This window comes from Oncorhynchus nerka, linkage group LG9a, assembly GCF_034236695.1.
Source record: "Oncorhynchus nerka isolate Pitt River linkage group LG9a, Oner_Uvic_2.0, whole genome shotgun sequence".
NCBI classification, from domain to species: domain Eukaryota; kingdom Metazoa; phylum Chordata; class Actinopteri; order Salmoniformes; family Salmonidae; genus Oncorhynchus; species Oncorhynchus nerka.
In genome coordinates, this window is record NC_088404.1 from 55,515,848 (window position 1) to 55,539,520 (window position 23,673).

At 41.7% G+C, this 23,673-nt stretch overlaps 1 protein-coding gene across 1 annotated transcript in view; it reads left to right on the plus strand.

The window, feature by feature from the left end:
* Positions 1-20,033, plus strand: part of coro2bb (coronin, actin binding protein, 2Bb) — a 53,811-nt gene extending 33,778 nt beyond the window's left edge. Inside the window, exons 3-12 of the mRNA XM_029668654.2 lie at positions 8,381-8,497; positions 9,925-10,074; positions 11,291-11,455; positions 15,475-15,591; positions 15,689-15,793; positions 16,205-16,301; positions 16,861-16,973; positions 17,837-17,927; positions 18,048-18,181; positions 18,462-20,033. Of these exons, the coding sequence (XP_029524514.1) occupies positions 8,381-8,497; positions 9,925-10,074; positions 11,291-11,455; positions 15,475-15,591; positions 15,689-15,793; positions 16,205-16,301; positions 16,861-16,973; positions 17,837-17,927; positions 18,048-18,181; positions 18,462-18,593 (1,221 nt within the window). The 3' untranslated portion in view covers positions 18,594-20,033. The remainder of the gene's footprint in view (positions 1-8,380; positions 8,498-9,924; positions 10,075-11,290; positions 11,456-15,474; positions 15,592-15,688; positions 15,794-16,204; positions 16,302-16,860; positions 16,974-17,836; positions 17,928-18,047; positions 18,182-18,461) is intronic.
* The last annotated feature ends 3,640 nt before the right edge of the window (positions 20,034-23,673 follow it).

The window sequence follows — 23,673 nt, forward strand, 5'->3', positions numbered from 1 at the left end:
ATGTTGAGATGTGTCTGTTACTAGTCCATGGAGAATAAGAACACCTCCTCCCAGCTGCCCACTGCACTGAAGATAGGAAACACTGTCACCACTGATAAATCCACCATAATTGAGAATTTCAATAAGCATTTTTCTACGGCTGGCCATGCTTTCCACCTGGCTACTCCTACCCCGGTCAACAGCACTGCACCCCCAACAGCAACTCGCCCAAGCCTTCCCCATTTCTCCTTCTCCCAAATCCTTTCAGCTGATGTTCTAAAAGAGCTGAAAAATATGGACCCCTACAAATCAGCCGGGCTAGACAATCTGGACCCTTTCTTTCTAAAATTATCTGCCGAAATTGTTGCCACCCCTATTACTAGCCTGTTCAACCTCTCTTTCGTGTCATCTGAGATTCCCAAAGATTGGAAAGCAGCTGCGGTCATCCCCCTCTTCAAAGGGGGGGACACTCTTGACCCAAACTGCTACAGACCTATATCTATCCTACCATGCCTTTCTAAGGTCTTCGAAAGCCAAGTCAACAAACAGATTACCGACCATTTTGAATCTCACCATACCTTCTCTGCTATGCAATCTGGTTTCAGAGCTGGTCATGGGTGCACCTCAGCCACGCTCAAGGTCCTAAACGATATCTTAACCGCCATCGATAAGAAACATTACTGTGCAGCCGTATTCATTGATCTGGCCAAGGCTTTCGACTCTGTCAATCACCACATCCTCATCGGCAGACTCGACAGCCTTGGTTTCTCAAATGATTGCCTCGCCTGGTTCACCAACTACTTCTCTGATAGATTTCAGTGTGTCAAATCGGAGGGTCTGCTGTCCGGACCTCTGGCAGTCTCTATGGGGGTGCCACAGGGTTCAATTCTTGGACCGACTCTCTTCTCTATATACATCAATGAGGTCGCTCTTGCTGCTGGTGAGTCTCTGATCCACCTCTACGCAGACGACACCATTCTGTATACTTCCGGCCCTTCTTTGGACACTGTGTTAACAACCCTCCAGGCAAGCTTCAATGCCATACAACTCTCCTTCCGTGGCCTCCAATTGCTCTTAAATACAAGTAAAACTAAATGCATGCTCTTCAACCGATCGCTACCTGCACCTACCCGCCTGTCCAACATCACTACTCTGGACGGCTCTGACTTAGAATACGTGGACAACTACAAATACTTAGGTGTCTGGTTAGACTGTAAACTCTCCTTCCAGACCCATATCAAACATCTCCAATCCAAAATTAAATCTAGAATTGGCTTCCTATTTCGCAACAAAGCATCCTTCACTCATGCTGCCAAACATACCCTTGTAAAACTGACCATCCTACCAATCCTCGACTTTGGCGATGTCATTTACAAAATAGCCTCCAATACCCTACTCAACAAATTGGATGCAGTCTATCACAGTGCAATCCGTTTTGTCACCTAAGCCCCATATACTACCCACCATTGCGACCTGTACGCTCTCGTTGGCTGGCCCTCGCTTCATACTCGTCGCCAAACCCACTGGCTCCATGTCATCTACAAGACCCTGCTAGGTAAAGTCCCCCCTTATCTCAGCTCGCTGGTCACCATAGCATCTCCCACCTGTAGCACACGCTCCAGCAGGTATATCTCTCTAGTCACCCCCAAAACCAATTCTTTCTTTGGCCGCCTCTCCTTCCAGTTCTCTGCTGCCAATGACTGGAACGAACTACAAAAATCTCTGAAACTGGAAACACTTTTCTCCCTCACTAGCTTTAAACACCAACTGTCAGAGCATCTTACAGGTTACTGCACCTGTACATAGCCCACCTATAATTTAGCCCAAACAACTACCTCTTTCCCAACTGTATTTAATTTATTTATTTTGCTCCTTTGCACCCCATTATTTTTATTTCTACTTTGCACATTCTTCCATTGCAAAACTACCATTCCAGTGTTTTACTTGCTATATTGTATTTACTTTGCCACCATGGCCTTTTTTGCCTTTACCTCCCTTCTCATCTCATTTGCTCACATTGTATATAGACTTGTTTATACTGTATTATTGACCGTATGTTTGTTTTACTCCATGTGTAACTCTGTGTCGTTGTATCTGTCGAACTGCTTTGCTTTATCTTGGCCAGGTCGCAATTGTAAATGAGAACTTGTTCTCAACTTGCCTACCTGGTTAAATAAAGGTGAAATAAATAAATAAATAAAAAACTTGAACTCTGTGAAGCATTCATTTGTTTGGGCTGCAATTTCTGAGGCTGGTAACTCTAATGAACTTATCCTCTGCAGCAGAGTGGCGGTCCTAATGAGAGCCAGTTTCATCATAGTGCTTGATGGTTTTTGCGACTGCACTTGAAGAAACTTTCAAAGCTCTTGAAATTCCCCGGATTGACTTTCATTTCTCTTTGCTTATTTGAGGTGTTCTTGCCATTATATGGACTTTAACCAAATAGGGCTATCTTCTGTATACCACCCCTGTCTTGTCACAACACAACTGATTGGCTCAAATACATTAAGAATGAAAGAAATTACACAAATTAACTTTTAAGAAGACACACCTGTTTAATTGAAATGCATTCCAGGTGACTACCCCATGAAGCTAGTTGAGGGAATGCCAAGAGTGTCCAAAGCTGTCATCAAGGCAAAGAAAGGCTGCTTTGAAGAATCTAAATATATTTTGGTTTGTTCAACACTTTTTTGGTTATGTGTTATTTCATAGTTTTGATGTTTTAACTATTATTCTACAATGTAGAAAATGGTAAAAATTCAAATTTAAAAAACTGTTGAATGAGTAGGTGTGTCCAAACTTTTGACTGGTACTGTACAGGAAGTAGCGGCAAGAGAACCGTTGAAGATACATATAGTGCAAAGCAAGTAACAACAAGAGAATTGTTGAAGATGCACATGGGTAATAAGGGAGATTACCAAGTGTGTTTGGGAATAGTACTAAGTGAATTTGGATGTGAAATTTGTGTGATTGTGAGATATAACATATTAAGCTGATTGAAATTTGGATGATAAATGGATCGAAATTAGTACTATTAAGATTGAAGTTATGATTGAATTGTGGATATTAAAATAATTGAAATTTGGATAACAACATTGAAATATGGATAATAAACTGATTGAAAATAGGATAATAAGAGATTGAAATGAGCTATAAATTACTGAGTGAATTAGAGCTGTCAGAGGACTAGCTCAAATTATTTTGTATCTGTAGTGTTATCTGGGGTTCTGTCCACCACTGCCCATTTGATCTGCAGGTAGAGGATAACTGTAGTGTTATCTGGGGTTCTGTCCACCACTGCCCATTTGATCTGCAGGTAGAGGATAACTGTAGTGTTATCTGGGGTTCTGTCCACCACTGCCCATTTGATCTGCAGGTAGAGGATAACTGTAGTGTTATCTGGGGTTCTGTCCACCACTGCCCATTTGATCTGCAGGTAGAGGATAACTGTAGTGTTATCTGGGGTTCTGTCCACCACTGCCCATTTGATCTGCAGGTAGAGGATAACTGTAGTGTTATCTGGGGTTCTGTCCACCACTGCCCATTTGATCTGCAGGTAGAGGATAACTGTAGTGTTATCTGGGGTTCTGTCCACCACTGCCCATTTGATCTGCAGGTAGAGGATAACTGTAGTGTTATCTGGGGTTCTGTCCACCACTGCCCATTTGATCTGCAGGTAGAGGATAACTGTAGTGTTATCTGGGGTTCTGTCCACCACTGCCCATTTGATCTGCAGGTAGAGGATAACTGTCTCAGAAATCTCATTTGAGTAACATTTCTCAGATGATAACATGTCTCGATTAGTAATGAGGATAACATGATAACGTGTCTCATTAGAGGATAACATGATTACACATCTCATTAGTAGCGAGGATAACATGTCTCTGAGGGTAACATGACTCATAGGTGGAGTTTGAGGGTATAATGTCATTGTGTATGTGGAGATGTGAAAGGAGAAAGCACTATTCCTGAATATTTTGTTAAATAGAACACTAGAGTGAATATTCAAACCCCTGTATAAATAGTGGTGAAGGGGAGACATTTGTGATGTAACACAAAAATGTATAATGGGTTACTAGAAATAAAGTAACATAATATTGAGTGTAATGGGTTACTAGAGATCTGATGAAGTAGCAATAGAAAACATTATAATAATATACACCTGGCACACCCACACATAGACATCCGTAAGTGGTGTTAAAATAATTCAGAGAAATGTTCAGAGTGGTCCCTTTATTGATCATTTGATAAATATAAGGTTAAAGCATTGTACGGGACTTGACTTACCCCTAACCAATAAAGCTATAAATGCTGATGAGATTTCCTCCACCCTGATAATACATTTTGAAGTAAACCCCATACCCTGTTAAATGGAACCTATGATTTTCTGTTAATTAAACTTAAGGCTACAATGTATTGTACTCCAAGATAATTGATATCCCAAATGATGACGTTCTATTCGTGAGTACGCAAAATAGAAAATGCATCTGTTTCCCTGTATAAGCTGTCTCAGGTGCCAGACTTATTACGGACCGAGTGCCCCATCTACAGGGGACTGACAGACAGTGCCAACCCAGTTAATACATATTGATCCCTCCAAAGCATTACGTATTAATCTTAAAATAATATACGTTTTTTCGAAGCAGAAATTGAATATCCAACAGAGATAGGTAATAAAAATATAGAGTAACTTTTTGAAAATATACTAAAATGTAAAACAATGCCTTCTAATATGGAGAAAGTTATCATGTTTATCTTGTAATAAACCTTGCAATAGGGGGAAAGCAGAACGTTGTTTACCCTACGATATTTGCCACACACACGCCACCACCCACACACAACCCACCTGTTAATGAATATTTGTTAGTCGTTAATACTCTTTGATTTATTGTTTGTGGTCTTTTTATATTTGTTTTAGTGGGGTTTTCACGGGTTAGAAAGGATGCAACTTAAAGGGTACAAAAAATGAAAATTTCTGAAGATTCTATTGTCAGAATTTTGGTTGCCCACATGTCAATTATTTTGATAAGAAATGTACTGAAAACCCCAATGTAAACCTAATGCACAAAATGTTTGAAATATCTTTAATGTCTGAGGTACAAGAAACCAACCCTCACTTAATAGGGCTGACTGACCTGAGGCCAGATCACCCTCACTAGAAAGACTAGAGACATTGGGTTAAAGATTTAAACGGGCTATGTAAACACTAATAATTACATTATAATTCATCAATAGTCCTATGTGTGTTCAGACCACGAGAAGGACATTATTTTAAGATAGATCACTAGTCCATTAGATCACTTGACTAGATCACTTGATTGTTCTTAGCTACCTGTCCTGCAAATTTACCTCAGCTCAGCTTCCTGTGGCTTCGCAATATCCTCATTTCTGACAAGAACGATATTCCCTTGGATAGTTACAGTGGGGCAAAAAAAGTATTTAGTCAGCCACCAATTGAGCACGTTCTCCCACTTAAAAAGATGAGAGAGGCCTGTAATTTTTATCATAGGTACACTTCAACTATGACAGACAAAATGAGGAAAAGAAATCCAGAAAATCACATTGTAGGATTTTTAATGAATTTATTTGCAAATTATGGTGGAAAATAAGTATTTGGTCACCTACAAACAAGCAAGATTCCTGGCTCTCATAGACCTGTAACTTCTTCTTTAAGAGGCTCCTCTGTCCTCCACTCGTTACCTGTATTAATGGCACCTGTTTGAACTTGTTATCAGTATAAAAGACACCTGTCCACAACCTCAAATAGTCACACTCCAAACTCCACTATGGCCAAGACCAAAGAGCTGTCAAAGGACACCAGAAACAACATTGTAGACCTGCACCAGGCTGGGAAGACTGAATCTGCAATAGGTAAGCAGCTTGGTTTGAAGAAATCAACTGTGGGAGCAGTAATTAGGAAATGGAAGACATACAGGACCACTGATAATCTCCCTCGATATGGGGCTCCATGCAAGATCTCACCCCGTGGGGTCAAAATTATCACAAAAATCACAGAACCACCAAATCCTGCAGTGCCAGACGTGTCCCCCTGCTTAAGCCAGTACATGTCCAGGCCCGTCAGCATTTGGATGATCCAGAAGAAGATTGGGAGAATGTCATATGGTCAGATGAAACCAAAATATAACTTTTTGGTAAAAACTCAACTCGTTGTGTTTGGAGGACAAAGAATGCTGAGTTGCATCCAAAGAACACCATACCTACTGTGAAGCATGGGGTGGAAACATCATGCTTTGGGGTTGTTTTTCTGCAAAGAGAGCAGGACAACTGATCCGTGTAAGGGAAAGAATGAATGGGGCCATGTATCGTGAGATTTTGAGTGAAAACCTCCTTCCATCAGCAAGGGCATTGAAGATGAAACGTGGCTGGGTCTTTCAGCATGACAATGATCCCAAACACACCGCCCGGGCAATGAAGGAGTGGCTTCGTAAGAAGCATTTCAAGGTCCTGGAGTGGCCTAGCCAGTCTCCAGATCTCAACCCCATGGAAAATTTGTAAGTCGCTCTGGATAAGAGCGTCTGCTAAATGACTTAAATGTAAATGTAAATGAAAATCTTTGGAGGGAGTTGAAAGTCTGTGTTGCCCAGCAACAGCCCCAAAACATCACTGCTCTAGAGGAGATCTGCATGGAGGAATGGGCCAAAATACCAGCAACAGTGTGTGAAAACCTTGTGAAGACTTACAGAAAACGTTTGACCTCTGTCACTGTCAACAAAGGGTATATAACAAAGTATTGAGACAAACTTTTGTTATTGACCAAATACTTATTTTCCACCATAATTTGCAAATAAATTCATTAAAAATCCTACAATGTGATTTTCTGGATTTTTTTCCCACCTTTTGTCTGTCATAGTTGAAGTGTACCTATGATGAAAATTACAGGCCTCTCTCATCTTTTTAAGTGGGAGAACTTGCACAATTGGTGGCTGACTAAATACTTTTTTGCCCCACTGTATTTCATAGGCCAAAACCCTGCTAAATTATTGTACAATAATCTATAGATAAGATTGAGACCGATGAAAAGGACCTGCAAAATAGGATGGCTTCCTCCCTCTCATCTATTGCTCACGCATGCGGTCCTTTTTGGCTCCAAATTAACGTGCTTAGTTATTTCTCCCACTGGCACTACATATAAATTCTTTGCCATTGAATGCTTCAATAGTTGGCTTTGCTATGTCTGTTGGCACTGGTGTGAGGTGTGCATAAACTTTTTCAATACTCATGTTAGTGATGCCAGTTTGTTAGGACTGAAAACAAGGCTTCAAAAAATAATTACGAGCCTACATACAACATTTTTTTCACTGAGATGTGTAAGTGGTAAAAAACGATATTTATTAGAGGAAACAATGTGCTCAGAAACCAATATGTTAAGCATGAAGGAGTGGGGAAGGGGGGTTTTTGATTGGGGAAACAATGATTAATTGTTGGCCATGATGAGGATAGCCTACAGCTTTATATACTGCTCTTAATAGCCAATTAGTAGAAGTGATAGTGCACAAGGGTTCCTCAGTTTAAGCCACAGGCTTCTCTGCTACTGTCTAGGTCATATGGCTTGTATAGGCCCACTTATTATAGGATTAACCCATATTAGTCACTTCTACATCTTCCACTTGTAAACAGCCATGCTATAGGGTGTGACTGGTACAGAGTTAGCTTGAATCCTATTTTTTCAGTCATGTGACCCTCCTGTCTTACAATGTTCTCTTTCTATCCTAACTGTTGTATCAGACACTTTTAGACAAAGACTGACAATGTCACTGATACAATGGGTTCCATTAAGCAACGATAGCAATGTGGCCTGTGAGGCATGTTTTGAATTACAAATTAGGCTACTTTCCTTTGTACTTCCAACTGGATTTCCTTCCAACCCTATTTTGGAAATCATATACTTAACTTGTGTGGTTTCTGTCCAAATAGCCCTATTGCTCACTGTCCTTATACACATCAAAAAGCATCTACTCAAAATCAAAATGCATCTATTTTGTTATAATTGACCCAGCTTTTGACCCTAAGATCCAGTAGCTCAGAGATGCTGAGGGAAGCAGGATGATGTGAAAGGCAACGTATGGCACAGTACAGTGGCACCACTCAGTGGGCGTTAGGGGTAACCACTGGCTGTCAATATTGGTGTCGACCCTGTTGATGCATTTCATGTTATGTATTGGTGGTAGACAGTTATGTGTTATTTTTCTTTGTAGACAACATTCTGTTGAATACAAATATCCTGAGTTCTCTTACTCATTGAGTTCAGCAAGGTTTTGAGTATGGGATTGAATTTTGAACAGCATGTTTAGATTCAAATAAAGGGATGATAATGCTTTTATGCTATTTACAGTATCTGTTGTGTGTTGTCTCTGTTTCTCTCCTCCATGTGCTCCTCCAGGCTGGGCGAATCGACCCTCACCAACCTAAAGTGTGCGGCCACCAGGGAGGCGTGCTGGACATCAAATGGAACCCCTTCATCGACAACATCATAGCCTCCTGCTCAGAGGACTGCTCTGTGAGTAACAACAATCGTTGGTGTGTGTGTGCGCACGTGTGTCTATGTCTGTGTGTGTGTTTTTGGGAGCACGCAAGCATGTCTCTGTGTGCGTGTGTGCACACATGTCAGTGTGTGTGCTTCCCTGTGTGTGCATGCGGGTATCCCTGTGCATAGGGGAAAGTATTTATACCCATTGACTTATAACACATTTTGTTGTGTTCAAAATAGATGAAATATGTTTGTTTTTTCTACACATAATACCCCATAATGACAAAGTGAAAACTTGGCAAATTTATTGAAAATGATATACAGAAATATGTCTTTAACATAACTATTCACAAGCCTGAGTCAATACATGTTAGAAATCAGCTTTGGCAGTGATTGCAGCTGTGAGTCTTTCTGGGTAAGTCTCTAAGAACTTTCCACACCTGGATTGTGCAATATTTTAACATTTATTATTTTTGTAATTCTTCAAGCAAATTTTTTTGCAGTTTACTTTAGTGCCTAATAGGATGCATGTTTTTCTGGACAGGCTTCCTTCTTTTCACTCTGTGATTTAGGTTAGTATTGTGGAGTGACTACAATGTTGTTGATCCATCCTCAGTTTTCTTCTATCACAGGCATTCAATTCTGTAAATGTTTTAAAGTCACTATCGGCCTCATGTTGAAACCCCTGAGCGGTTTCCTTCCTCTCTGACAATTGAGTTTGGAAGGACGCCTGTATCTTTGTAATGACTGGGTATTTTGAGACACCATCCAAAGTGTAATTAACAACTTCACCATGCTCAAATGGGTATGTAATGTTTTTTTTTTTGCAAGGCATTGGCAAAACTCCCTTGTGGTTGAATCTGTGTGTGAAATTCACTGCTCGACTGAGGGACCTTACAGATAATTGCATGTGTGGGGTACAGAGATGAGGTAGTCATTCAAAAATCATGTTAAACACTATTATTGCACACCGTCCATGCAACTTATGTGACTTGTTAAGCACATTTTTACTCCTTAACCCATTAGGCTTGCCATAACAAAGAGGTTGAATACTTATTTACTCCAGACATTACTCCATACTCTTTACTCCAGACATTTAAGCTTTTTATCTTTTACTATAACTAGTAAAAATGTCTAAAAACATAATTCCACTTTGACATTATGGTGTGTTGTGTGTACGCAAGTGACACAAAATCTGAATTTAAACCATTTTAAATTCAGGCTATTACACAAAATAATGTGGAATAAGTCAAGGGGTGGAAATACTTTCTGATAGCACTGTACTATATTTTTGATATACAGTACTTTTAAAATGAGATCTTTAGAAAGAGGAGAGGTCTTATTTAACTGTTTTTTAAAGCTAAACTTCCTTTTTGCCTGAGTAACCTCTGGTGGCAGAGCATTCCACGATGACATGCCGATGATGTCTATGACCGTTATCTATATGTGGCCTATAGGTGCGGATATGGGAGATTCCAGAGGGAGGGCTGAGGCGGAACATGTCCGACGCGGTGCTGGAGTTGTATGGACACAGCCGGCGAGTGGGTCTCATAGAGTGGCACCCCACCTGTAGTGGCATCCTCTTCAGCGCTGGCTACGACTTTAAGGTATCAGTAAATCATTGCTGTCGTGTTCTTTACCATCCTTTCCTCTCTTTAATGAATTCTCTCACTCCCCTCACTCGCTTTACCCATCTTTCTCTCTCGCTTTGTTCACCCTTTCATCTCTCTCTCTCTCTAAACACTACATGACCAAAAGTAGACACCTGTGGACACCTGCTTGTCAAACATATCCTTCCAAAATCATGGACATTAATATGGCGTTCGTCCCCCCTTTGCTGCTATAACAGCCTCTACTCCTCTGGGAAGGCCTTCCACTAGATGTTGGAACATTGCTGTGGGGGGCTTGCTTTCATTCAGCCACTAGAGCATTAGTGAGGTCGGGCACTGTTGGGCGATTAGGCCTGGCTCGCAGTCGACGTTCCCATAGGTGTTCGATGGGATTAAGGTCAAAGGTGTTTGATGGGATTAAGGTCACGGCTCTGTGCAAGAACAAAGGGGCCTAGTTCAAACCATGAAAAACAGCCCCAGAAAATTATTCCTCCTCCACCAAACTTTACAGTTGGCACTATGCATTCGGGAAGGTAGCATTCTCCTGGCATCCACCAAGCGTGATTCATCACTCCAGAGTCCAATGGCGGCGTGCTTTACTCCACCAGCCGACGCCTGGCATTGCGCATGGTGATCTTAGACTTGTGTATGGCTGCTCGGCCATGGAAACCCACTTCATGAAGCTCACGACAAACAGTTCTTGTGCTGACATTGCTTCCAGAAGCAGTTTGGAACTCGGTAGTGAATGTTGCAACCAAGGACAGAACATTTTTAAGCGCTTCAGCACCTGGTAGTCTATGAGCTTATGTGGCCTACCACTTTGCGGTTGAGACGTTGTTGTTCCTAGACGTTTCCACTTCACAATAACAGAGCTTACATTTGACGGGGGCAGCTCTAGCAGGGCAGAAATTTGACACACTGACTTGTTGTAAAGAGGTGGCATCCTAAATTCACTGAGCTCTTCAGTAAGGCCAATGCTTGTCTATGTTGATTGCATGGCTGTGTGCTCAATTGTCTCCACCTGTCAGGAACGATTGTGGCTGAAATAGATGAATTCACTCATTTGAATGGGTGTCCACATACTTTTGTATATATATATATATATATATTCCTATAAATTCACTCCCATTTCTCTCTCTTCTATCACATCACATCCTCATACTTTTGTCTCTCCCTCATTGACTTTCACTCTTTATGTCCCTCCATTTGTCAGATCCTGATCTGGAACCTGGAGGTGGGAGGCCCAGTGAAGATGATCGACTGTCACTCAGACGTGGTGCTCTGCATGTCCTTCAACACCGACGGCAGCCTGCTGGCCACCAGCTGCAAGGACAAACACCTGCGTGTGATCGAGCCTCGCTCGGGCAAGGTCCTACAGGTTGGTCACTCACCCATGTAGACAGAGAGACACCAGCTATATTACAGTTTTTCACAATCGCGAGGACCCATTTCTCAATACTTAGGAAACTTTTTCAAAACTCTTCACACAGATCTCCTAACCAACTTTCAGCTTAGCACAGCAGTTAATTTCACATCCAAAATGCAATAAAACTACCAGAACACTTCATACATGTCTCAAATCAACTCATTCTTCCATAACACTAGCAAAGGTTGTCACCAAACAAGCACACTTTGTCATTCATAAAACAATGACATAAAAAACACTAACAACAGGTAGCAATACACAATGTTTTCTGTTGTAAAATGTCTTTACAACACAAGAATGACCTCCCTACTGTTTAGAATTCACTGCAGTATATGTTACAGGAATTAATCAGACATGATGCAATATGCTTTATCACATTTTTTGGCATTGAGTGATTCCAAAATACAAGAATTTGTATATACACCGATACAGATACAGTAGCAAGTCTAGTCAACCCTGTCTTCTGCATTTGGCCACAGGTTCTCATCCACATCACATCTTATGTAATCTTGGGCAATATACATAGGAAATAATCTTTTGGCATTAATGGTCCATCCCTGGCAATCTTCTGCAGATATGTCCAAGCATCCAGCATTCATTGCGTCCAGGAGGGACATTTGATCATGAGGATGGTGGTCCATGAGGAAAATAATTCCTCTATGAGGTTGAGGAATGGAGAGTAAGGTGGGAGGAAAAGTGACACCATCGTGGAATGGTGAAATGCCACATTGTCCCATACAATTGCAAACGTTGGCCCATTTCGCCACACTGCAACCCTTTCCTCACCTGGCACAACCCTTCCATAGAGGTCATCCAGGATTGAAATAAGATGCAGCAATCCATCAGAGTATATTGCTGTACACGTTGTGATGTTGGCACCCCTCTGACCCGGGACATTCACTGTGCCTCTTTTCCCAATCACATTCCTTCCTCGCCACCGTGTTTTGGCCAAGTTTAAACACAGCCTCATCCACAAAGATGAATATGTGGGTTGTTGACCTGGCTTCAATCTCCATGACTCTCTAAAATAAATCCACAAGGCAACATAAGAGTTAGGCTATACCATATTGGTTCCTGAGTTTGCTTGACTCGTTCAGAGTTCCTTTCAAAGGAGACAGTGTACAACTGCTTCATCCTGATTTGATGTTGTTTCAGGACTCTAGAAATAGTTATGCTTACATTGTGAATATTTCCAAATGTAATGTTGTCTGCCAACACTGTCCTGAATCTCTGAGTTTCATGCCATTATTTCTGATGACCATATCAATGATTGCAGTTTCCAACACGACAGTGAAAATCCTACCTCTCCCGCCTGTGGGAGGTAACCATTGGGTCCTAAGCAGGAATACAAAAAGAATTGTACACAAGTGGGTTTGGAGGCTTTGCTCGATTTACTTCTATGATGTACAGGTCAGTCAGATGTCCTTGCAGAATGCACATCTTACCTGTTGTTTTGCTGAAGATTTCTCACAATAGATGCCACTGTTGAGCGTTGCAGATTTGGATTCACTCTCAGACCAGCCTCTCTCATTAATAGACCATGATTTATTACATGATCAATTATAGTAGCCCTAATCTCATCTGAGACTAGAGCTCTTGATCTTCCTCTCAGTCTTCTTCCACCATGCATATGTACACTTCTCCCTCTCCCAGCCCACTCTTCTTCCTCTGTCAGCCACTTCTCTATCTCTGGCTGGGTCCATGTTTACATTGCAGTACAGCATTATTCCTAAAAAAAATGTTTTGTATAGATGGTAATGACATTGAAAGACTAACACCTGGGTAGGTGTTCAGCTACAATGGGAATCAGCTGTGGTTGGTCTAATTGTTTTGATAGTATTTCATTTTTTAGATTTGGAATATATTTCAATAGGGCAGAAATGTAGCAAATTGCTGTGTTATTCAATTTTGTGTTATGTTAGGTTTTGAACATAAGTTTAACAGTTTTGAAAAGAGTATGTAAACGTGCAAATTGGCCTGTAGGTACATAGAGTTTTGGTGGTGGTTGTGTCTGAGGGAGAAAGTAATTCATGAAATTTGATAGATGTAGAACATTGAATACATTTTGTGACAAAGCAATGGAAAACTATCCGCAGTTTAGAATTTTGAAAAAGTGACCTACAGTAAGTATTCAGAAATGGGTCCTAGCGATTACATTTTTATTTGTATTTATTTTTATTTTTACAAAGGCCATGTTTCACTTTAAAACAATTAAAAACAATAATCAATAGTGGGATATGTATCAATTGGATTTGGATCAATTATTTTTCAATACGACATTGTAAATTGGAGATCTAATAGCTTATATACTGCTGGGCTACACACGCACAACAAAAACATGAAATAGAATATTGACCAGGCTTTACAAGAATGCTGAGCCACATTGATTATCTGTATACACCACTGCGAGCAGCGATCAGCGATACCCACATTTCTAGCTAAACTACATAACATTAGCTACATATTACATGACACACTAGGGGTCAAAAGTTTTAGAATATCTACTCATTCAAGGGTTTTTCTTTATTTTGACTATTTTCTACATTGTAGAATAATAGAAGACCTCAACTATGAAATAAAACATATGGAATCATGTAGTAAACTAAACAGTGTCAAACAAATAAAAATATATTTCATATTTGTGATTCTTCAAATAGCCACCCTTTGCCTTGATAACAGCTTTGCACACTCTTGGCATTCGCTCAACCAGCCTCTCTGAGCTCCTCCTCCATGCTTTACAGTGGAAAAACACGTTCAGAGATCATCCGTTCACCCGCATCGTGTCTCACAAAGACACGGCGGGTTAGAACCAAAAATCTCCAATTTGGACTCCAGACCAAAGGACACATTTCCACTGGTCTAATGTCCATTGCTTATGTTTCTTGGCCCAAGCAAGTCTCTTCTTATTATTGGTGTCCTTTAGTAGGGGTTTCTTTGCAGCAATTTGACCATGAAGGCCTGATTCACACAGTCTCTTCTGAACAGTGTTGAGATGGGTCTGCTACTTGAACTCTGTGAAGCATTTATTTGGGTTGCAATTTCTGAGGCTGTTAACTCTAATGAACGTATCCCCTGCAGCAGAGGTAACTCTGGGTCATCCATTCCTGTGGCGTTCCTTATGAGTCAGTTTCATCATAGTGCTTGATGGTTTTTGCGACTGCACTTGAAGAAACTTTTAAAGTTCTTGACATTTTCCATATTGACTGACCTACATGTCTTAAAGTAATGATGGACTGTCATTTATCTTTGCTTATTTGAGCTATTCTTGCCATAATATGGACTTGGTCTTTTAATATGGACTTGGTCTTGTCACAACACAACTGATTGGCTCAAACACATTAAGGAAGGAAATTAACTTTTAAGAAGGCACACCTGTTAATTGAAATGCATTCCAGGTGACTACCTCATGAAGCTGGTTGAGAGAATGCCAAGAGTGTGCAAAGCTGTCATCAAGGCAAAGGGTGGCTACTTTGAAGAATCTCAAATGTAAAATATATATTTGATTTGTTTAACACTTTTTTGATTACTACATGATTCCATATGTGTTATTTCATATTTCATATTATTCTACAATGTAGAAAATAGCAAAAAATAAAGAAAAACCCTTGAATGAGTAGGTGTTCTAAAACTTTGGACCGGTAGTGTATATATGTTTATTTGTATTTATTTTCTCATTTTGTGATGTCATCTACAAGGGGTGTATGTTCTATTTTTAGTAGCCCATTCTACTTGCAACATGGCCTTTAAAGCCAGAGTGACCTGTTCACACACCTGGGTTGTCTCCATATACAGCACCATTTGTGGGGTATCTGGACACAAACATACACACACACGAAACACCTCACACACACACACAAATGCTTTGGCATTAGGATTACTTCTGTAGACGTAGATACTGTATTGTGTAACGCTGTGCTGTAACACAGCCAGTTTGAATAATTTTCCAGAGCTGTTGCCATATATGTGAACAGGAAGCTGACTGTAAGAGCCACAGGGTGAACAGAGTGGTGTTTCTGGGCAACATGAAGCGCCTGGTGACCACCGGAGTCTCTCGATGGAACACTAGACAAGTGGCACTGTGGGATCAGGTGAGCTCATTGGTGTGAGAGAGAGAGAGAGAGAGAGAGAGAGAGAGAGAGAGAGAGAAGTGTGTAGAGCAGTGTCTCACTAAGGTTCTCTCTCCAGGAGGACCTGTCCATGCCCATCATAGAGGAGGAGATTGATGGGCTCTCTGGGCTGCTCTTCCCTTTCTATGATTCTGACACACACATGCTCTACCTGGCAGGCAAGGTAAGACACGTCATACCAAGGCCACTTGACCTTAGCTTTCAACTATCACACGAGGTGATGTGTATGAATGACATTTTTTACGTTTTAATGTGAATTTCTCTCTTGAATTTAAATGGGATTTAATTTCACTTTTTGAATTGACTGACTTGACCCTATGTGGGATGTGTGTGTCCTCATTTGCTTATAATTGTGAAAATGCATTTTGTGTGGTGTGTGTGTGTGTGTGTGTGTGTGTGTGTGTGTGTGTGTGTGTGTGTGTGTGTGTGTGTGTGTGTGTGTGTGTGTGTGTGTGTGTGTGTGTAAAGTATATGTATGTACGTGTGCATGTGTGTAAAAGAGTGTGTTACCATGGGGACCTCAACATTACTGCTATCTGCTGTGAGATCTTAGGTATCTGTGTCTGGTTCACAGGGAGACGGTAACATCAGATACTATGAGGTCGGCACAGAGAAGCCCTACCTGCAGTACCTAATGGAGTTCAGGTCCCCGGCTCCACAGAAAGGCCTGGGTAAGTCAGTCACATCAATCGATGAATACTAAGTAGTCTCACAAATCGCAATGCCATCCTTCCAGGTCTCGTTCATCAGTGAGGAAGCCTGTAAATTGAGGTTAATCAATGAGTGAAAATCATACTTTTCTAACTCTTGGAACAACATTTCAGATACATGACAGGGTACACGGTTGAGTTTTTTTTTCTATTGGTCCTGAATCATAAAACTTGAGATCTGCACTCAGAACTCTGATGTTAGCGCAAAATTCCAATTGACATCAATGCATGATTTTAGAGGATGTGATCTCAAATTCAGCCCTCAGTGAACCCACAGCACAATCAGGAATCTTAACAAGAGGGACATTCGCAGCACATTGCAGATAGACTAGACTCGCCTCTCATCTCCAACTGAACTAGAGAATGGTGACTGTTCCAGACATTCCGTTTCTATCCATGCTCAGTCTGAACATTGCTCCTGACAGTAGAAGCCCCTAGATTGGCATGGTATGAAAGGTGTCCATTTTAACTTCAAGACTCACCTCAACCCCCTTTTCCCTCTCTTTGTCCACCCTCACAGGAGTGATGCCAAAACATGGGCTGGACGTGGCGGCCTGCGAGGTGTTCCGCTTCTACAAGCTGGTGACTCTGAGGGGCCTCATCGAGCCCATCTCCATGATAGTCCCACGAAGGGTGAATGGAGTGCAGTGTTGGGGAAGCTACTCTGAAGCTACCAATCACTTCACAATGGAATAACTTTAGCTACACTAGCCTTAGGAAAAATATAGTTTAGTTAACTGAAGGTTCATTTTAAATAGTAGTTCACTACATCCAAACTACTTAGTGATACATTATCATATTTCAATCTGAAATGCCATAGATTACAAATTGCTAAAACAGATCCCTCTGGAATCATGTGTAATTTAGCCTACTAAAAATGGAAACATTTTCAAGTGATAATTACTGTGTGTGTGTGTGTGTGTGTGTGTGTGTGTGTGTGTGTGTGTGTGTGTGTGTGTGTGTGTGTGTGTGTGTGTGTGTGTGTGTGTGTGTGTGTGTGTGTGTGTGTGTGTGTGTGTGTGTGTGTGTGTGTGTGCGAGAGAGAGAGAGAGAGAGAGAAATAGTACAAATGTGCTTCATTGGTCAAGAAGGCCTCTAGCCTTTGGGACCTGGGTTCAAATCCTAAGGACCTGGGTTCAAATCCTAAGAGTCCACAAATAGTAATATTACAGAAACTGTGTTAGGGCACTCAACACTGAATGCGTCAGCATAGTAAATCAAGTGATATCAAATGTTGTCCTTCCTGGAAAAAAGGGAGTTGTCTGAGTCGCTGAGATACTGTATGATATTGGCCATTAATGCTACGTTAGTGTGGAATATTACCCAGGACAGAAGCTAGCTGAAATGTAATCCTCTCACCATATGGGTTATGCTTGGCTTATCTCCCTTATCATACCACCTAGGTGCTTTCTAGACTAGCACAAGGCAATGCAGCAGCATTCATTTTCTGCTTTGGGTGCTATAGGAATGATTAATATTGTCTTGTGGTTTTGCAGTCCGAGACATACCAGGAGGACATCTACCCTATGACAGCAGGCACAGAACCAGCCCTCACTGCAGATGAGTGGCTGAGTGGGATGGACAGAGGTGAGTAGCGCAATACTGCAAAATGGCATACACATGTAACTAATGTTTTTATGAATACTGATACAAACATACAATTATGCAAACCTGGTGAGCATCATCCAAGTGTGTGTGTGTGCGCAGAGCCAGTGTTGATGTCCCTAAAGGCTGGATACAAGCGGCCCTGCCAGAAGGCCTTCAAGGCCCCTGTGAGGGAGAGGAAGACCATGGTGATGAATGGCCTGCTGGAGAGTATTCCACCCAAGACAGAGAACGAGGTGAAACCAATTGATGTGTTGTTGTGTATATGACAGCGGTATGTCCCTACTCACTCTCAGAAGCATTACCACGTCTTGAACAACATAGAATGGATAGCACACTGCACAACCATAGGCACTGTCTTGCCAATGCATCTGCACTATGCCTTTACCATGACCTTCTGTGTGGTGTGTGTGTGTGTGTGTGTGTGTGTGTGTGTGTGTGTGTGTGTGTGTGTGTGTGTGTGTGTGTGTGTGTGTGTGTGTGTGTGTGTGTGTGTGTGTCATTCCTCTCTCCCAGCTCATGCGGACGTTCTTCAGGCAGCAAGATGAGCTAAAGAGGTTGAGAGAGGAGCTGGTGCAGAAAGACGTTAGACTCCAACAGCTGGAGCTGGAGCTCAACAACCTGCGGAACAACTCCAACAAACTGTGACCTTTGACCTGGCTGACCCCTGACCTCCCCACTCTGACCTCCTGCCCACTCAGGGAGAGAGACCACTGGTGGCCGACTCCCTTCCCTTCTTCCCGAAGTGTGCACCCCGGGTGGAAACTCTCTCTGTCTAGTCCATGCGGGTCCAGTGAGTGAGCTCGTGCTCACTTCTGGGAGAAGGGTAAGGAATCGGAAGGCAACCTCTGTCACACTGTGTCCCTCACCCTGAGAGCGGGTCACCAAGCCCTGAACACTGCCAAAAATACACCCAGCACCACCCTACCTGGCTGCACCTCTTCATCCCTTCTCCATGTTCCAAAGAACTTCACCTCCTTCAGCAACAGAACCTTAGTATGTCCCCATTCAGCCAAAGCACCAAGACCAACTGTGGTAGATAGCTCTGCTTAGAATTTACTCAAGTTGACAGGATCAGTTATGTGGGGAGTGAAGCCATTGTTTCCCTTTAACTTCAAGCAGGCTCTGTCCTCAAGACATGAAATGTCATGTCTTGCGACTTGAAGGCCCTTGAATATGAGGACTTGTGAGGACTGTAGTGCATAGCAGGGGTATTGCAGGTGTATCGCTGGGTTGAGCATGTGTAGTCTGTAGTCTCTGCAGTGGTCCTATCGGAGGATGGGGAAAGAGATGAGGCAATAGAGTGGTAACCAAGCCTATTCAAACAGATGGCTTGTCTAGTACTATTCATCCCATACATTATTCATCCTATTACTTATGATGAATCTGCGATAGAGGCTCATCATATTTTCACTTTATAGTTACATTTTGCCATTAAATGAACATTCTGACTAAAAAATAAATAAATACATGAGCGCCATGTTAGATGAAAGGCAAAAACAGACTTTAAAGCCATATTGGGTGGCAAATCTTTGCTGACATGGTAGCAGGTTGACCACAACATGAACATGACTGAGGCTTTCCCAAGGTTGAAGAGACCCCTGAGGGATGTGTGTATGCCCCTCGACCACTGAGGGACCATGTCCTCGCAGACGTCTGTATGAAGTCGGTAGAGCCGCTCGCAATTCACGGTGGCCACACGTAGCTACTGCGTGACCACTCTGTGGTCATGTGTGACTACCGATCAGAGGTAACTAGCAACGGCAAACACTTATCATTTGACTGTATAATACAGTACGACCGTAACCGGCAACGATACTGGTATATTTATATTGTAGTACATGATGATAGAACGATAGGAGAGAGTATTTATTGCAAATAAAACAAACAATGTCATGTACGGAGAGAAAAATGACAGGGTAAGTGTATTAAGGATATAGCCATAGGCAGCAGTGGGTTTAGTAAGATACCCAAGGTAAATGTATGACTGCTAGAGGATGTTATTTCTTAATGACTGTAACATAATATCATAATATGTCTTCCTGAAGTTGCCCCTCTCCCTAAATAAATGCATTGACACCATGACAAGGACTGTTCAGTACGTTGACATTTGTGGTTGAATCTGTGCACTGCTTAGTGGTATGCATCACCGGAACTGCGCGAAGCAAACATGCTGCAGAGAAACAAAAATGATATTAACAGTCTGTTCTAGAGAAGCACTGGAATTCTATATTCTGCCGTGTCCACGTCTTCTTTTGTTACAACACAAAGGTGCACCATGAAAACAAGGTCAAAGGAACCACGCTTCTACATGGAGTCTCCACTAGGTGGAGCCCTTTCCCCAACTGCAGTACTCTTCATGCTACATGATAGGGTGTATTATCTCTCTAATTCAATTACCAGTAGTTTAAAAAAAGGGGTGGTGATATATAAATACCCAATAGCAGCTGTTCCACCTCATCCACTTGGCTCAAGGGTTTTTGTCTCTACTTCTGAAGTGGTTATTTTGACAGCATCAATGGAACCTATTCCATTAATGGACATAGTGTCGTCTGAATGTATTCCTGACAAGGAAATGTTTATAGATATCATTGAACAACCAGTTATATACACTATAATGTGGACACCCCTTTTAAATTAGTGGATTCAGTTATTTCAGTCACACCTGTTGCTGACAGGTGTATAAAATCTCCACAGATCTCCACAGATTGCATGGCTGTGTGGCCTTACTGAAGAGCTCAGTGACTTTCAATGTGGCACCGTCAAAGGTCGTCAAATTTCTGCCCTGCTAGAGCTGCCCTGGTCAGCTGTAAGTGCTGTTATTGTGAAGTGGAAACATCTAGGAGCAACAACAGCTCAGCCACGAAGTGGGAGGCCACACACACTCACATAACGAGAGCTGAAGCGCATCGTGTGTAATAATCGTCTGTCCTCGGTTACAACCCTCACAACCGAGTTCAAAACTGCCTCTGGAAACAACATCAGCACAAGAACTGTTCATTGGAAGCTTCATGAAATGTGTTTCCATGGCCAAGCAGCCGCACACAAGTCTAATATCACCATGCGCAATGCCAAGAATCGGTTGGAGTGGTGTAAAGCTCGCCATTGGACTCTGGAGCAGTGGAAAACATGTTCTCTGGAGTAATGAATCACGCGTCACCATCTGGTAGTCCGACAGACCAATCTGGGTTGGAGGATGCCAGAAGAACGTTACTTGCCCGAATGCATAGTATCAACTGTAAAGTTTGGTGGAGGAGGTATAATGGTCTGGGACTGTTTTTCATGGTTCGGTTTCAGCCCCTTAGTTCCAGTGAAGGGAAAATTTAACGCTACAGCCAGTGGTAACCCGTCATTCAGGGCAGGTGGGGCAGAGCTCAACTTGTTTTGTTAAATATACACACAGTACCAGTCAAAAGTATGGACACACCTACTCATACAAGGGTATTTCTTTTTTCTCTACATTATAGAATCATAGTGAATACATTAAAACTATTAAATAACACACATGGAATCATGTAGTAACCAAAAAAAGTGTTAAACAAATCAAAATAGATTTTAGATTTTAGATTCTTCAAAGTAGCCACCCTTTGCCTTGACGACAGCTTTGCACACTCTTGGCATCTTGAAGGCATTGACCAGCTCTCTCAACCAGCTTCATGAGGTAGTCACCTGGAATGCATTTCAATTATCAGGTGTGACTTGATAAAATTTAGTTTGTGGAATTTCTTTCCTTAACACGTTTGATCCAATCGAACAGCTCAAATAAGCAAAGACAAATGGCAGTTTATCATTACTTAAAGATGACTTAAAGGTCAGTCAATCTGGAATATTACACAAACTTTCAAAGATCTTCAAGTGCAGTTGCAACAACCATCAAGTACTATGATGAAACTGGCTCTCAAGAAGACTGCCACAGGAAAGGAAGACCCCAGAGTTACCTCTGCTGCAGAGAATAAGTTAATTAGAGTTAATTGCACAGTCTGGGTGAATTAGGCATTCATGGTCGAATTGCTGTAAAGAAACCACTACTAAAAGACACCAATAATAAGAAGAGAATTTCGTGGGAAGAGAAACACGAGCAATGGACATTAGACAAGACATTTAAATGTTCCCCAGTATGCTTAGGGTCATTGTCCTGCTGGAAGGTGAATCTCCGTCCCAGTCTCAAATCTCTGGAAGACTGAAACAGGTTTCCCTCAAGAATTTGCCTGTATTTAGCGCCATCCACCAGTTTCCCAGTCCCTGCCGATGAAAAACATCCCCACCACCATGCTTCACTGTTTGGATGGTGTTCTCGGGGTGATTAGAAGAGTTGGGTTTGTGCCAGACATAGCGTTTTCCTTGATAGCCAAAAAGCAACATTTTAGTCTCATCTGACCAGAGTATCTTCTTCCATATGTTTGGGGAGTCTCCCACGTGTCTTTTGGCGAATACCACACGTGTTTACTTATTTTTTTCTTTAAGCAATGGCATTTTTTCTGGCCACTCTTCCATAAAGCCCACCTCTGTGGAGTGTACGGCTTAAAGTGGTCCTATGGACAGATACTCCCACATCCACTGTGGAACTTTGCAGCTCCTTCAGGGTTATCTTTGGTCTCTTTGTTGCCTCTCCAATTAATGCCCTCCTTGCCTGGTCCATGAGTTTTGGTGGTGCTCCGTGGGATGTTCAAAGTTTCAGATACTTTTTTATAACCCAACCTGATCTGTACTTCTCCACAACGTTGTCCCTGACCTGTTTAGAGAGCTCCTTGGTCTTCATGGTGCTGCTTGCTTGGTGGTGCCCCTTGCTTAGAGGTGTTGCAGACTCTGAGCCCTTTCAGAACAGGTGTATGTATACTGAGATCATGTGACAGATCATGTGACATTTAGATTGCACACAGGTGGACTTTTGTGCACTGAGATACAGTGCCTTTTGTCTGACGTGTTGAGGGAGTGGTCAAAACGGCAGTTGTTTGTCAAAAGTTGGGTAAAAACGTGTTAACGCAGTTACTAAAACAGCTGTATCGTTACATCCGTAGATGTTTCACAAACAGATTTGAATAGTAGAGAAGTAGACAAGTATATCATACCCTCTAAGTCGTTGGGGAAGGGGTAAAAATGTCAGGTGTTTACAAAAAGTTACAGAAAATGTTGAAGCGGTTAATAAGACGACTAACTTTTTATCGGAATTCTTCCAACCTCAGATTTGAATAGCCGAGAAGAAGACAGAGATTTCATACGCTTCAACTTTGTCTCTCAGTTGTGGCAAAGTGGTCAAGGTAGTTGATTTGTGTCCAAAGTTGTATTGTTGCATTTACAGTGAATTGAATGTTGGAAGTGACGATGTCACTATGGGGCCTTTCAGAATCTTGAGGAAATGTCATGAAAATGAATGAACAGATATCAGACAGTTTTATCCGACCACACTATTCCAGACCGATCTTCATGTTTTAAAGTTTGAATTACTTTTCTAGCTTAATAAACGGTGTAGGAGGAGCTGCATTCCAAATAATAATAAGAAAAAGAAGTATGACAAATATTCCAAATGGGCCGTTTTCTTCGCAAGTCCCATTAATAACCAAGTCAGAAATCATTCCTACAATATCTAAAGTGTGGCTAGTAATAAAGCCACGTGAGTAATAAGTAATTGAAGTATGACCAATAACGGTAGAATGTTGCTTCACAATCACACTAGGCACAGTATGTAAAAACCCGCATGCATGTTGATACCGAGATATGAGGGCAACCC